The sequence below is a fragment of the Buteo buteo genome, chromosome 2 (genome assembly GCF_964188355.1).
Source record: "Buteo buteo chromosome 2, bButBut1.hap1.1, whole genome shotgun sequence".
In the NCBI taxonomy this organism is placed as follows: domain Eukaryota; kingdom Metazoa; phylum Chordata; class Aves; order Accipitriformes; family Accipitridae; genus Buteo; species Buteo buteo.
In genome coordinates, this window is record NC_134172.1 from 29,225,376 (window position 1) to 29,241,971 (window position 16,596).

General features: G+C 43.1%; 1 protein-coding gene across 5 annotated transcripts in view; it reads left to right on the top strand.

Annotated features, from left to right (window-relative positions):
- Positions 1-388: 388 nt before the first annotated feature.
- The window catches only part of GLCCI1 (glucocorticoid induced 1), a 57,910-nt gene continuing 41,702 nt past the window's right edge, over positions 389-16,596 (top strand). For 3 of the 5 annotated variants that reach the window (XR_012653374.1, XM_075049850.1, XM_075049857.1), the window contains exon 1: positions 389-1,507. Coding sequence is in view for 4 of the 5 variants with exons in the window: in XM_075049850.1 (XP_074905951.1) it covers positions 1,042-1,507 (466 nt within the window). In the remaining variant the exon portion in view is untranslated. The remainder of the gene's footprint in view (positions 1,508-16,596) is intronic. The other 2 variants (XM_075049834.1, XM_075049841.1) reach the window with 2 other exon arrangements.

The window sequence follows — 16,596 nt, forward strand, 5'->3', positions numbered from 1 at the left end:
GGGCGAAGGCAGGCTTTGCGGGGAGAACCCGGCCGCTCCCCTGAGGGAAAAGCCCGACGAGCGCAGCGGCGCCGGGCCGGCCCGCCTCCGGCGGCTGGGAACGCCGGGGGCCGGGCCGCGGCACGGCTCCTCTCGCCCCCCGGGCCCCCCCGCCGCCCCGACGGCAGGGCGGCCGCCGACCGGCGGCGCCCGGGCCACGTGCCGGCGGAGGCGGCCGCTGCCGCAGCCGCGCCCGCCCTCGCCGCCCCGAAGGGCCCGCGCCGCCCCCGGCGGGCAGCACGCGCGGGCGCCGGACCGCTTCCCCGCCCCTCCCGCGGCTGCCACATCCCACTTCCCTCGGCCCGCCCCCCCCGCCCCGCGCCGCGCCGCCCCGCCCTCCGCCGCCGCCCTCTCATTGGTCGAGAGCCGAGAGCGACGGCGCCTGCGGGCAATGGGAGCCCGGGCTGGCGCGGCGGCGGCGCCCAATGGTTGCGCCCGGCTGCCGCCCCTGCCCGTCGCGGCCGGGCGTCGGGGCTGCGCGTTGCCATTCGGAGGCAGGGCGGCGCGGGGAGCGGATGGTGCTGGCCGCGGCTCCCGGGCGCCGGCGGGGGCAGCGGCAGAGGCAGGAGCTGGCTGCGAGCGCCTTCCCCCCTCCCCGCCCTACCCCCTCCGGCTGCGCGCGCCCCCGTCGCGCCCCGCCGCCGACCGCCCTGAGCCGGCAGCGCCGTACGATGTGAGCGGCCGCGGGGCTCGGCAGCGCCCCCGGTGCCCACGACGCTGGGGCGGGCAGCGATGGCCAGAGCCTGGCGTGGGAGCAGCCGCCGTCGCCGATAGGAAGCGCCGGGGGCAGCCGGGCAGGCGGCGCGGAGACTCCCTCGGGCCGTGAAGCGCTTGTCCCGCCCCGCCCCCTCCCTCCTTCCTCCCCCTCCCTCCTCCTCCTCCTCCTCCTCCCCTCCCACCCCCGCCCCCCCGAGGCCGGTGCATGCGGGGTGCCGGGAGCCGAGCTCGGGCCCCCCGCAGCCGCCGGAGCGAGTGACCCGCCGGGTCCCGCGCATCCCCGCCATGTCCTCCTCGTCCAGCTCCTCGCAGACCCCCCCGTCCCACCACCAGCCCCCGCCGCAGAGGATGAGGCGCGGCGCCGCCGGGTCCCCCACTGCCGGCGGCGGCGGCACGGCCGGGGGCCCCGGGAACGGCGCCGGGGGAGGCGCGGCGGGCACCAGCCGGCTGCTGCAGCCCATCCGAGCGACCGTCCCGTACCAGCTCCTGCGGGGCAACCAGCACAGCCCGACCCGGTCCCCCTCCGCCTCGGTGGGCAGCAATACCGGGCCGGGGGGCGGCGGCGGGGGTCGCGGCGGAGGCAGCCCGCCGCCGCCGCCCAGCGCGACGCCGCCGTTGGCGGCGGGAGGCGGCGCGGCGGAGCCGGGCAGGGTGAAGGGCAGGCAGCGGCGCTCGCCGGAGAGCGGCGGCGGCGGCAGCAGGAGGAGCAGCTCACCTGAGAGACGGAGCCCCAGCTCCCCGGTGTACAGAGGTAAAGCACCGGGACAAAGCCGGCGCCCCGCTTCCCTGCCCCCCGGGGGTGCTGGCCGGGCTGGGGCCGCCCTGCCTGCGGGCACCCCCGGCCTCAGCTCCCGGCTGTAGGGGGTGCGCCCTGCCCTGCCCTCCCCCCGGGCCAGCGGGGGTGGGAGCCCGGGGGAGTGCCGGCCCGGCCCGAGCAGCCCCGCCGGAGTCTTAGAGAGCGGGTGGGGGGGGCGAGGGCGAGCCCTGACCCCCCCCCGCCCCGCGGCAGCGGGGCAGGTGCCGTGCCCGGGTTTGCCCTGCCAGGCGGGAAGCACCTCGGCCCGCCGCCCCCCCACCCCCGGGGAGGGGGGCGAGCCCTTAAATGCCGTGCTTCTCCTCCTCGGGCGAGGTGGAGAGCCAGCTGGGGAAAACAGCCCCGTCCTCCCCCCGCGCCGCCTGCCAGCGCCGGCCTCGGGAGGAAGTGCCTCCCCGGCGGAGCGGAGGCAAGCCCCGCCGCCCTCGGGGGGCCGCCGGCGGCGGCTTCCCCCGGCCCGGCCCGGTCCCTCTCCTCTGCGGAGGGGAGCAGCCGGGGGCTCCGACGACAGTGCTCCTGCTCCTTCCTGCCCTGGCGCACGGGCTCTGGAAGTGGAGGTGTGCAATAGGGGAGCGAGTCTGAAATTAACCCTCTTCCCCGTCTACAGGTGTAGTTATTTAGTACGGGTTCTTAATGGGTTAGATGTATATCTAGGGTATCACAAGCCAGTTCGTAAGTGTGTGTTAAAACCAAGCTTCAAACGTTCTTCCTCTCTGCAGAGTTTGCTTTCTTAAAGACTTGCATTTTCATAACATCTTAGCTTAAAATATGTAATGTTTTCAAGCATAGACTCCAAAACAAAAAGGAAATTCCCATATTGAGATGCTTAAAAACAAATAACACGGTCTCCTTGTGAGATTCAGTACTGAATCCTTGAGACTGTAAGAAAAAAACCCAACAACAAAAAACAAAACGAAACAACCCCAGTGTAGCCAAAATAGGCCTGTAAAGTTTAAAATGTAAAATTGATTCCCAGCAAGTCCAACTTAACCTGCGTCAGGTTGTCTGTTAAATTATTGAACGTGTTAAAGTGGCAGTGGCCATCTTACCTCCTCCCCCCTTCCCCCATCACTTAGCAGTTGAATGAATCAGACTAAATGCACTTTTTATGTTATCCTGCTGTAGCTATCAGGTATCACACATCATCTCTTTCTGGGAACGTTTTATGTGGTTCAATACCCCTCACTTGTTCTCTTCCTTAAGTCTTGCCGTGTTTCATTTCTGTGGCAAATTGTGGTCTGTGTTGTTTGCCAACGTGTTTTGTAGCAGCGGAATCTGTTACCTTCTCCCCCCCCCCCCCCTTTTCAGTTTTAATGTGTAGTAAAACCTTACGATCTGTAGTATTTGTAACTTCGGCAAATCTCTGTCATCAGAATGGTCCTAGGACACGGGCAGCATTTTGCAAATGAGCAAAATGTCACTGCCAGTTACACATGGAGTTAATTTACCCTATACAGTATTTGTGCTTATGCAGATGACCAAATTGGTTGTGTCGTAATCTGAACAGAGATACTTCATAATTTATTTCTCAAAAAGATCATTTATTTATGCAGAAGTTTTTGCATGCTTGAAAATGGAGCTGAGCTTCAGTGGTTTTGCTTAATTCAAGCTCTATCTACAATTTTAAGGATCCTATTTTTCCCACTGTATGATACACTAAATGTAATTTCCTTTTTTCCTCTTTCTTTAACCGTTGGGAAATGCTAATGGGAAACTAGGCAAAACAACAAAAAAAAAAAGGGTGCATATGAATAGTGATGCTGCTGCTGCTGAATATTGTAAATTAATTATGTGAACCCGGAGCAAAACATTGTAGTGGTGCAGTGTATAAAGGTCTACGCTTAAGGTGTATTGAAGAGGGAGGAATGTGGGCAGTTACCTGCAAGCAAGGAAAAACACTGCAAAGCAGTGAAGTATTTCGTTACTATGTATGAATTTTTTGTTGGAGGGGAAATTTTAATTTTAGAAAGTGGTTTCAGTCGTCTTCATCTGTGGGCTATTTTAACCGTAATAAATTAGTACTGAATGACTTTTCCATCATTAAACTTGTTTGAGCTTGCCTCATGGTGAACCACGTTAGCAGCATACATGGCTTGGTTCAGTTTAATGAGTGCAATGTATAAAATCATAAATGGTCCGTCCAGAAATGCACCCTGTAATCTGTATGCGCTGCAAGGAATTTGTTCCCCCTCCTCCGGGTCAAGCCAGCTGCTGCTGCAGAAGCTGACATCCTCTAGCAAATCCTGAATGAATGAATGAAAACAACGTGATCGCCCTAATAATGACCACAATTGCACACGTCAACAGCTTTATTTTACCGAAATACAGGCACCATTTTCTAGCAGGCGAGGGTAATAAGATACCCTATTTCTTCAGTCTTGCAAATGAAAAAAGGTTACCAAAAAAAGCCCCGCAACCTAGAGCTGTTTTTACACTATTTGGAATATAGTTGCATGCTGTGGGGCAGGATTTTGTCTTTGTTTCCCTGCTTGTTCTCAGCATCTTAGTACATGATGTATGGATACTAAAAACGATGTTTGTAGTCTATACAGTGATAGTATAGATATAGAAAATTGATTGCTGAACTGGAGGACTGCTGCAGTAATAATGGAGGACTTGGGGGGGGGGGGGGGGATAAAAATGTTCTGTTTTCAAACAGAGACCATCTTGCTGCAGCTTGTTAAACAATGTGCTACTCCAGCTATTTATAGTTGTTATCAGTATGCAGGTCTTGGGGAAGTGACTTGATTAAGTTTTTTTGTCAGTTTTTCAAAACCATTTCCCACTGCTGTAAAATGTGAGCTTAGGCTCTAGGTATAATCCTGTTGTTTTTCTCACCAGTGCAGGAGGTCTGTTTGTCTTTGGCTCTGCAGTCTGACTTGGATTGTTTCGCGAATATGCTCGTGCTGGAGACTGCTTATGATTCTGATGGATAGATGTTTTTCTCTTCTTAAGACACCAGCCCCTTCCCCACCTCCTTTCAGCATTTTCCAGTATAGATTCCTTGAATTGGCTATGCTACTAAGCCATTTTGTTGTGGATATTTTAGTGATTTGCCACAGGTTCTTTTTATAAAGGAGATTTTTGTGAAAACACTCCAGCTTTGAGCCTCTACAGGTCAGAGCAACTACCATTGCAGGCGTTGACATCACTACTACATGAATGAAAGCATCATCATCTTTTCTCTCCCTTCTTTCTAGGATGCTGTAAATGTTTTTGTTCTGCAGCAAAACCCTGTGTGTTTAGAACTGAAACTTTAAGAATTTGTTATTTTCTTTAAGCAAATTTGGGGATTTGTAGTTGGTAGGAAAGAATTGATGCCAGTATTTGTATTTGGTTAGTATTGATAATGAATGGATGAGAAGTCATGGATGCTATGTACTAATTTCAAGGTGCTAAAAAAGGAAGAAAGAGGGGAAAAAACTTCTGATATCGTAGGATAAGCCCGCAATGTGTGAGTCTACTCCTTTCCTCTATTTTTAAACATGTTTATTCCTTACTAGTAGATACGTTTTTATAGTCTGTATTCATGTTTTGGAGAGCTGGCAATGTAAAAAGTGCCTGGTTGAATGTAGCAAGACATGGTTTTCTTAGGGGGAATATATCTGATGCATCTCTGATCGCATAAACGCAACGTCAACAGAATATGAAGCTGCGTGGTTCATGACAAAGGACATTCCAATAATAATCCCCCCAAAACCCTTGGATGAGTCAAACAAAATGTATTACTTGCTTGTGAACGCTTATGTTTTACAGTAAAAAAAGCAAGTTGTTTTCTTCCTCACCTTGCCTGGATAAAATCAGTAGTTTCTGTTATTATGTAAAGTAGCTTGTACAAATATGAGAGTGGGTTTCCTGTTTAGTTTGTTTTTTCACATGTATAAATGGAGGGTGTAAATGACTTGTATACGATTCAAGCTCAATATTGCTTTCCTCAAATGCTTTGTTTAGTGTTAACTCTGGTGGTACCGTATAATATGCTTCATGTTTTTCTAACTTTCACTTGTATTGTTTATAGTACAAACCTTTTTTTGTATCAAATTTTGGAGGTAAAGGTTAGTTTTAAGGACATCTGAAAAATATTGTAATAAATTGTTAAGGGCTCCCAATATCTTTTACTTCCCCAAATAACTCCTGAAGCGTTGCCAACATTAGTAAGAGAAGGGAATTAAAAAAGATGCAAAACAACTGCATAACCCAGTTCTGAGTAATAAGTACGTATATCCGTTGTTATGCTAGCAGATAAAAGGCTAGTGGAGTGAGGAGTGGAGTAAGATGGACAATATTGCTGATCTCTAGACTTGTAAGGGATATCAGTATTTAAAAAAACAAAATTCAGACTTCAAAAGGCAGGGACTGTTTTAATATCCTGGATTCAAGCCATCCAATATTTTGGCATCACAAGCATTTATACCAGAGATCAAGAAGATCTTTCCTTTATTTCTAACAAATGTAGGTAAGGAAGTAATTTTTGTGACGCTTCCTATTTCCTGATGCCTGAATAATAGCAGTATTCCCATAATTGTATGGCCAAAACAGTTTTGCTCCAGCTTTGTCCCTCTCTCTTCCCAAAATAGCTTTCATTGGAATATAATATGGTGAAATAAAAAGACACTGGCTAAATTTGAACCAGTTGCCTTGAACTCGGAGGCTTTTTAGTTACATGTTTTAACATCACTTTAAATGAGAATAGTATATTAGATGCCCTTAATAAATATGTTTCATAAGACAAATTAATTAAGCTTCTTTTGGGTGTTAAAACAACTGCAGGAAAGAAAAATAGAAAGGTATTTTTTCCATTGACTTGAATGGTATTGTAGCAAGGCATTAGCTATTAAGAAAGCACCCCCCTGGCCCGTGGAAAAATTAGCTTGCAAAGTATATGTATATATCTATTTTAAATCACTACCTGACCTTTAATTCTTAGTCTTTGGACGTAAGCAAGTATTAGTGTGTTACATATGGCCAAACTGAATTTACTTGCCAGCATCCATGCATAGTAAACCAGTGGCTAATATGGGAATTTGTTTTCTGAAATTCATGATTCCTGCGTTTTGTCCTTTTCTTTCCCATGGTGTGGGGTGAACGGCAGTTCTTAAAATCTATCTTAAAATGCAGGGAGGGTAGATAAATGGAATATATCTTAGAATCCTACAAAAAAGTCAGTGTTTGCCATGTATAGACTGACACATAATGAGTTGTTGAGCTTTGCTATATTGCTAAAATTCACAGTGGAAAGCTAGTGATTTTAAAAATGGTGTTTATGCTACTACTCTACATATCATCATGGAAAAAAAGAGAACTGATGCAGGCATTCTGAAATTTCAGTTCAACCTGGACTTGAAAGCATTAGTTGTAACAATGCATAACCTATTGGAAATAAAGTCTATGCTCCTCAATGTTTCAGTTTAAGTGAATATTTGAAATACTTTTTTTAATGGGACTTCATCAGTTGAGTAATTATCTTCATCTGAAGAAGGTAATAGTTTGTTTCCCCCCCCGCCCCTGCCATGAAAAATGAAAGTTCCTGTATAAATCAGTTGTCAATATCTTCAGTAGAGAAAAACGTTGCCAACACTTGACACAATACTTAGCTCTCAGTGGATTTAGCATACTTCAGGAAAAGTTGTTAATATAGTAGGTTTTAAACATTGACTAGCATTTTTTTAGAAAGCTGCTGATGAAGAAAAGGACCCTGTAGTAAAGATACATAATTGGAAGACTTTGCTCAAGACTTGAAATAGTTAACTGTGTTAATGATCATCATCTTGCTTTAATGTTAATATTTAAATGCATTGAGTTCTTTCTCTTTCAATGCTGCCTCCCATGTAAACCTGTAGAGTCTAAACAATGGTTTAAGGCATTTTCAGGCAAGTAAAATAATATTTACATCTCATCGTTAGAAGGGATACATCCACAGCAACTTGTCAGCCTGTGATTATCCCCTTTTCCTTTGTGTCACCATTTTTAGGGTGTAAGCGATTGCAAAATTAAAAGAATTGGAGGTTAGAGTGAAGGAAAATGGGTGTTTGTACTTAATGTAATTCTTACATTTCGAGTGTGTATTTACTACTTCTCAAAAATTTGACTCTGAAGTTCACCAACACTAATTTGTTTTATGACTGTTTTTGAATTGGAAATTAAATCCTAGAGCTTGAAAATAGCCGATGGGTACTGAAGGGGATCACAGTTGAGACTTCTGCAGTATGGTTACCACGCAGAGTATCATGATACAGTGTGTAATATCAATCCTTTTGAATGGTGAGTCAGTCTCTCCAACTCCTATTTTTCTGAAGGTAGGATCTCATCAATAGAGACACTCACCCAGGGTTGAAACTGAAATACACACTCTCTCAGGAACCCTTTCCTGCTGTCTCAGCTGTGTGGATATGGACTTAGGACCAGAGCTGTTCCCTTACGTGGTCCCCTTGGGCTGTCTGGTGATGCTGCTGCTCAGACTATGTCTTTTGCTGTTAGTAAGACAGAAGAGGGCATGTAGCTACTGGAAGTCTTACCTTTGGGAAGCAAACCCAGCAAGGCCAAGTGGGGCCGTGCTGGGGAGTGCCCTCAGCCTGCTCTCTCTGGCCTTGTAACACTGCCTCTGCTCTGGTCCTCTTCATTTCTCTCGTGCACCTTCCCTGCTCCTTTGGTATCTGCACTGCTTAGTAGCTGCTGCTGCTGTATCCTACCAAACCATTGACTATCATCCTTTTAAAAACAGATTAGCGTTCTCTGACAGGGGGGCAAAAAAACCCCCAAAACAAAACGCAGAAGATGTGGGTGTCTACACTCAAGCGATAACTGTTTTCTGCACATACAACCTGTAAATAGGGATTAACCTAACCAGTTGATGTTGGGTCAATGGAAGATAGTTTTGATGGAGAGTTTTCATTTTTTGTAGTGGTAGAGTAGATCTCTTAATTAGCTTTCCATATTAGATATTGCTGCTTTGGAGACAACGTATACTTCCCAGGAGGTCATGAAATGGTACGAGCTTGGGTTTTGAAACCTTAATGCAAGGTACTGTATTGGTTAGACTTTTTTATTCAGTGTTGCATGTGCCCTAACAATAAACAATTACAGAGATGTTGGTGTTTATAAGGATTTAACTTTCACTGCTGCTAGTGTTAAATTGAGGAGTAGCTGTTTGCAGTGGATATTGTTCTCTGAATCAAATACAAATGAGTGATTAACCTGGTTCTTATGTGCTACTTGTTTTGCACAACCTGAAACTAGTTTTATTCAAACTACACATTTTGTTTCCTCTTTAGGAAGAATGTGTCTCGTATTTTGCTCATAAGAGTGGTTACTAAAACCAGAACGATGGCAGTTCATCATGGTTTGTGAATAATTTAAAATCCACTGTAGAATATTTTCTTCTCACTCTGCCTTGAGATAGTCTAAACTGGAATAATAATTTAAGTGTTCCATTCCTTTGAACAGTGCAAGTCACCTGTTTGAACAAGGTTAGCTTCATCCTCCTTTCCTACACTCTCACCACCAGGCATTAAGTAAGGAGATAAGTTGTAGACACAATTCTGAATTTCAGGAATTAACACTCATATCTAACTGGCTTGACTGATCATTGCAAGATCACTGGCATTCATACTACAAACTTGAAACTCATTTCTGTAGCTATATGAATTTTAATATTGTTTTAGTAAGTATAAATCTGTCTTTTGGGAGTGTTTTCTGTAACAGTAACCACTCGGTTGTGAACCAATTAAATGTATGGCAGAATGGGTATTGTTCTACTGTGTGCCTTTTAATCTCTGGTGTTTTGGTGTACAGTGCCTATTCTGGAGTTCTGATAGAAATGCTTCCTGAATGTTGGCTAGCTGGATTACCTGTATATCTACATTTTAAAAAAAGGCTTCGTGGTTAGAAAAAACCTATACATTTTAATATAGGTGCTTAAGCTGCAGTACTAAAAAAAAAAATAAATCAAGACTCTAATAATTTGTTGACATCTGTCAGCATTTGGAAATCAAACTGTGATTTGGAAATATTGTGTTTTTACCAGGAAACAAATTCTGGTTATTCAATCCTCAATCACTAGCTAATTCTGTTAATCCTAGTCTGCAGAAATTAACCTGTAAATACAAAGACCACTTCTTCAAAGTATGACATGCAGTCAGCCATTGGCTATTAGGGAGCGGATTACCTAAGCGCAGATATAAACACGCAGGTTTGTGAACATACAGCTTCCAGGGATAGCAGTACAGTTGCTTTCATTAGATGAAGCGCTGTACCCATGCTGGATCAGAAATGGTGCTGGATAAACCTTGAAAATTTTGCACTGTGTTTCCAGAACTCAGGCCACTGAGACGCACAGCGTGGAGGAGGCAGTGAGTGGCTCTACAGGACCTGTGGGTCTCTGTTGGTGTTTAACGTGGTCTCACTACCGCTCCTTCTGCACGTCACGGCAGAGCTCACTAGCGCAGTAGGACTAGAAGATGCTGATGATTATAGCAGGTGTCAGTGTGATGCGGTCTATGCTCTGGAAGGGTCTGGTGAGTGCAGTTCTCACACATGGAGTCAGCTTAAATTCAGCGCCACATGTCAGCTAATTAGTCTTTCTGGAGTCTGGTGCCTTGGAAAGTACATTGCAAAACCCAAGTGGCTTTGCAGTGTTGACTCTATGCAGTTAGGTGTTACACCTCCATATCCAGTATGTCATATATTATTCAAAATCTTTCTGTTATACGTGCTATCTTAACTTTCTGTTTTTCAAAGTAATGGAGAGTTGGCTTGCTCACTAAAAATTAAACCCAGATTTATGCTGAGTGTCCTGGAACAGACTTTGAACAGTATGGCTCTAAAAATATCAGCTAACTGCTGAAGAATGCAGAATAAAACTTAGGTTTACACAGTAGTTGGGAAGCTGCCAGGTTAAAGGAGAAGCTGTCTTCGCAGAAGTAAATTTATGTTCAAGGTCTTAAAATTTTCATTCTTAACTGATAGCTGTGTTTGCTTAATTGTGGCAGTTGATAGTGGAATACCCTTACACATCCTTTCTCTCATACTTTGCTTTCTCTCATATTTCACTTTTTGTGGCTCCTTTGTTGTACCTGATACCTTGCCCTGAATAATCATCTTTGCAATGTTTTCTTCCCCTACAAAGAAACCATAAAATAAATTTGAAATGCTTGATGTTCTTTTCAAGGGGAACAAGAAAAAGTCCTAATCTGGAAGAGAAAAATTTCTCACGGGCAAAAATATAATTAACTCATGCTCGTTTAAAGGTAACCTGTATTTGAGAAACGTCTGTACAAGGAAGTGACCAGAGACACATAGTCAACTTCAGAGGTGGTCCACGCTGAAAGATCCAAATAACTTTTGGGCATTACTGTAGAAACACTCATGCTTTCAAAGTCATGTATTGAAGTGGGCAGTCTATATATTGTTTAAAATACTAATTTTGTGAAACCGTTGTGTACATCTACCTTAATTTCTTCCAAAGAAGGCACTAGCCTATTAAGATGATTGGAGTCTCATGATTTTTTAGTGGTGTGTGTAACCTTTAATATGAAGTTGGAGGATGCAGGGAGAACTTTAGATTGGAAGAATTACAGTAGAAACTCAGTTTGGCAGCCTGGAGAATAGGAATTACCAAGTCTGACAACTCAAAATCTCTGAGAAGCAGAAGAAATGGGTATGCTGGCACTGTGTATACAATAAATGTTACCTGTTTTCTACAGCTATGCCTTTTTTAATCATGCAAATTTACATGCATATACAGCAAAAAAAAAAAAAATCCTACATGGAGGTATGGTCTAAAGTTCATAAATCTGGAGTAAAATTTCAGATTTCAGAAGGAAGTCGTGTGAAAATTTGGCTAAACAGGATTGCTCTGACTTGAATACAGAGAGAATCCCTTTTAATGAAAAATGTTAACACAATTGGAATCTTTCAAATGTCAGAAAAACTCAAGGATGTGATCTGATTGCATGGAAACTTACCTCAAAAAGGCTGCTAGGAATAAGCAGAGAGCCTGCAAGAAACAGGAGGAGGAACCGAGAAAAGAATGTCCTATTATCAATCAAAAAGTGAATCTTGGCTGAGAATTGTTAAAACACGAACGGACTCGGACTTTTCATGCTTGGAGACAGACGATAGAAACATGCAAATAGAAAAATAAGGAAAAAGTAGTTGCAGCCATTTGGTACCAAGAAAAAAGAGATTAAGGGTGATCTGAGACTGATTTGCTGGAATGTATGGTTTCAAAATCAACTCCAAGGAACAGTGGCAAAAATCTCAGAGGAAATAGCACAGATATTCAATGCTTTGAGCTCACCAGGACAAAGTATAAGTAGTCAACTCTCAATAAGGACAGTGATTTTTAACCCAGGAAGATATAAAAAAATGAAATTTTAAGGGAGAGGGTAATTTGGAATTAGGAATTACCAAGACACTGATACATACAGCTTCCATATTTTAATAAAGTCAATTCAGTGATCTCCATTGCAGGATTCAAGAAGTTCATGTTTACCTTCAACTTTCTAAGGCAATCTTTTGAATAGGAGGTGACACCATCTGAGAACAGATACCCAAGTTTAGCAGATACGATGCTGATGTTTACAGAATGTGAAAAATGTTGAGTCCGGCTCTAAAGTACAGAGATATGTTGGTCTAACTTCAGCTATATGTGAAACTTCAGAAGAAATTCTAAGGGGTGGTGGAAAGCAAGGAGAAATGTTAAAGTGCAAAATGAGCTTTCCAAATTGTGTCATGCTAACCTGGTGGTTTTGATAAGAGAACTGATTTTCTAGGAAGTAGATCTTATCTGCTTAGGCAAATTTTAAAATTATGGTAATGAAACTGTTGATGAATTTTGAGAGGTTTAATTAGTACGCAGGAAGATTATGCAAGAAGAGTTGAAGGACCCTGGAAATTGAAGTAATAATTTTTAAAAGTGAGATTCAAAAGTAAAAAATCTTGATTTATGTATGTGAGGCTGTACTTGAGCAGAATATGTTTTCCTCTAAGGGGGAGCATATAATTTGAAAATGCTGGAGGGTGTAGTTAGGTGATGGTGGGATCTCTAAACTGCCAACATGAAGAGTCTGAAAAAGTACTGGGCACAGGTCAGGTCTTGCACAAATGAGCAACCTGCTGCACAGGGGCCTGCTGAGACATCATCTGGGATACTGCACACGGTTCTGGTGCTCTGCAATTTAAGAAGGGTAAAATCAAATTGGAACAGACTCAGAGACGGACTACTAGGTTAGGAGTTTAACCATGTGATGATAAAAAATCTACTCTGAATAAAAACCACAATTGCTTTCCCTGAATCCACGTGTGCGGTGAAAGGGATGGAGAGGTGCGAAGGAAGAACTGGAAGTTAGTGCTAGGATGTGAATGGGTAGATTGGTTTGACAATGTAAACGTTTATGTGGAAAACTATAAGGCGGCCTGAAACCATCAGGGGAAAAAAAAAAAACCTTCTGGATCATTTTTCCAGTAGGAGTCATGGGGGCAAAATACGCAGGTGCTGTAAGACTGAGTTTGTAATCTCTTTTTAAGTGATTATGTGTGTTTTGTTGAGAACTGGGCTGCTGATGTAGGAAGTTGTTTCTAGTCCTTTGTTTCCATGACTTAAGTGATAATGAAAAGATAATTTTTTTAATCAGCAAAGTTGGGCAGCCTGATTTAAGCAATCTGTTTTAATCTTGTTTTACATTTCTATTTTTCAGTATTTTTTTTCAGAAAAAAAAATTATTCTTGTTTAGTATAATTAGCTCTGGCTAGGAGAATGCTTTTTCTCTCTAATCATTGGTGATCATTATGACAGCATTGTATAGCCTACCGTGCATTGATTACAGTTCTTAGTGTATTTTGATTGTGAAAATGGTGAATCATGCCTTCTGATTTTTTAATTTTTTTTTATTCACAGTTATGTACAGCTGCATTTTGATGGAAAGTGGAATTAAAGGTGTACAAAACCCTTACTTTTCTACAGCATTTTGTTAAATTTTAAGTATTATCATTATAACAACAAAAAAAATCCCTTCAGAGTCATCAAGTTTATTCAACAAAGGTGGTATTATCTGTAGTTACTGAATTAACTACATGTTTATAATTTCCTTCCAGATTTTAATTATTAATACACTGGAAGAAAAAAAACCAAACAGCTTTAGTGTTCTTTTTGGTTCCCAGTTCATTTCTCAATATTGGATAAATTTATCATTCAACAGATCTAAATAAACTAAAATGAAGAAAATTCTCTGTACCTGCAGAAGTGCACAACAGTTAAGGGTTGGTTGTGTGTTTCAGTGTGCTCTTTTTCCCAAGTACTTAGCTTCTGATCTCAAATCAGTTTTGTTTTAACTTCTAACAGTAGGAACATTTTTTAGGTACTTTATTAAATGATACTAAGTTTAGGTATTTGTGTAGTGTTTAAGTTTGAAGTAATAACCTTACAAAGAAAAATACCTTTTAAAAATGTGAAATGCTTAAAAATCGAAAAGGTTTGCAATTAGTGTTTTACCTACCTGGTGTCCTGTTAGAGTACAAATGTGTAGGTTACATCTGTTGAACAAAGCAGGCTTTTGTGTTATTAAATGCTTCATCTTTTGTATACAGGTCCTATACATGCCAGCAGTAATCTTTGTTAGAATAACTTAGTTTTAGAGACCTGAAACTTTCTTCCTTATAGTTTGTTTACTTTTCTGACTGAGATGAGAGCATTCTTTCTATCTTGATCTCTGACAATAATGTTGATTTAAAACGGGAGTTTTGCTGTGAACAAAGTCTGACTTCTGAAAGATATGCGCAGTCACATTTTACTTGACCTGTAGTTGGGTGGAATAGGGACATGAGGCAGAGACTGTGTTTCAACATACATGCATAGGCAACTCAAGATTTTGAGAGTCAACTGTAGGTCCAATGAAATTCATATGCCTAATCAGATTAATCCGTCTGTCCCTCTTCCTCTGGGTATGTATAGCCTAGCTCTGAGCACTGCACCTTCTTGTGCAGTTAGGCAAGTAGAGCTGTATGCCCTTGAAGAGTCATGTATAAAACCCCCCTGATGGAAGGAAATGCCTTGATCTACCTGTTGGATTCAGTGACTAATCAGAAGACCACTTCCCTTTCTAGGTGGCTTTGTCATGGCTATAAAAGATAACTCAGTGTAGTTGATTCCCAAAACCTGTACTGTGGGTCTTTGTCTACAATTTTCCTTAGAAAGATCAAGCTGGTTTTGTTTCTTTTGTTTTCCCAGTATAGGCTACCTCTTGTATTGATAGAACTGTTGTTTCATGCAGTTCAGTTTGAATTCTCCTAAGCCTCATCAGGTACAAAACCGAATTTGCCCTGACTACCAAACTGTAAAATGACCTATGTGGAAGACTGGCTCCCCTCTTTTTTTTTTTTTTTTTCCGTTCTTTTTTTCTTTCTTCCTCCCCTGAAGAATCTTGGATGTAGAAAGCACATCATTCATGGACCTGGATCTCTGAAAAGATCTCAGATCTCATGAAGTGGACTGCTTTCTGCTTGTTCAGTTTGGTTGTTGGAGCCTTGGTTAGATTATAGTGCTGTTCTGTGCCTTTTGTTGGTTTGACATTACGGATAATGAAAAGAAATTAGGGTGGATTGTGTTGATCTGTTTGGAACAGTTACTTCAGAATGTCATCCCCCTTCATTTTTAGTCATCCTCTGTCTTGCTTTCTAAAAATAGAAACTTGGAAATAATTTCTGAAGTTGGTACAACTGAATCAAAACCAGTGTGGTGCACATAATGAAGACAGACATTTTATGGAGCTGAACATACAGCATTTTTAGAGATGTATGAAAAGGTAACTTAAAATGACTGTGTCTTACTATGTCCTCTTAGAAATATCTTTTTGGTAGCAAAACACTGTACTGCATTTTAAGTGTTTGAAAAAGCTAGTATGTTGCTGTGTTTTAAGCTACTAAAGAGATTAAGTTTGTTTAATTTGAAATTATAGAAGAAAGAGTGCAATAACTTCATATCTTTTCTGCTTAATTACATATTATGGTGTTGTGAGTTTTAAGTTGCTATTTAAAATCCTATTTTCTGTTACTTTCTATGAACAGTATGTGTCAAACAGTATGCTCTTTGTTGTTCTGCACCACTCTGAACCGTTAATGCAGTCATTCCACTGGTTTGCAGATTGGGTCAGAAACAAAAGTCCATCAGTCACTGGCAACTGGGAAATGTCTTTTGAGCCAGTAGATCTATCTTGTGGAGTAAAACTTCTAGGGACCCCAGATCCCTCATTAATCTTTTTCTTAAGAGATTTTGGCTCCAGTTACAAGAGAAAAGCCTTCCTGAGAATGAAGATGGAAATATTTTTTGGAGTGGCCTCTAAATCCCCATTATTCAATCTTTTTCCTCACAAAGTCATAGAGACAAATTCTGCAAATAAACATGCACTGATTTGTCCATCTGCCTACATAATTGGAGCAGGAAAGACCAGTCAAATATACATTCAGGAATCAGTACAGTATGACTATATACTCGCTTAAAAAAACAAACAAAAAGGCAAAAAAACCCCTTGACCAGACTCTTCAGAGACTGTGCCTCCTCTTGTATCTGAAAGTCTACTTTTGTAGTACTCCAGGAATCATTGTTTGAAGCAAGCAAGAGTAGAGGTATCCCTTTTCATGCTTGTAGAAGGTGTAACAGAAGAGGGGATTTTTGAGTAGACCTGTGTGGGGCAGCTGCTGCTGTGGTAACCATGACCTAAGTGTTGGCCCATCATTCTTGGTCGCTGTGGGTCAGCATTCCTTAATACTCAGCTTTCCATTTCTAGCTGATGATTTCTCATGCTGCGTTCCCATGTACTTCATTCACACAGGCACTTCTGAATCGTTGGGTTTGTAGATTGTTGTAAATTTGTTGTCATCTATAGTAGGAATATCTTAGAAATACCTGATACTCCTTTGTAATGTGATATCTAGTCTCTGCATCTCCTTTGAGGCAGACTACTTGAACTCTGACTTTGGGGCTCTTGAGAATAGTCTTAAGCAGACCAAAGTGAGTACTTCCAAGAGTCTTT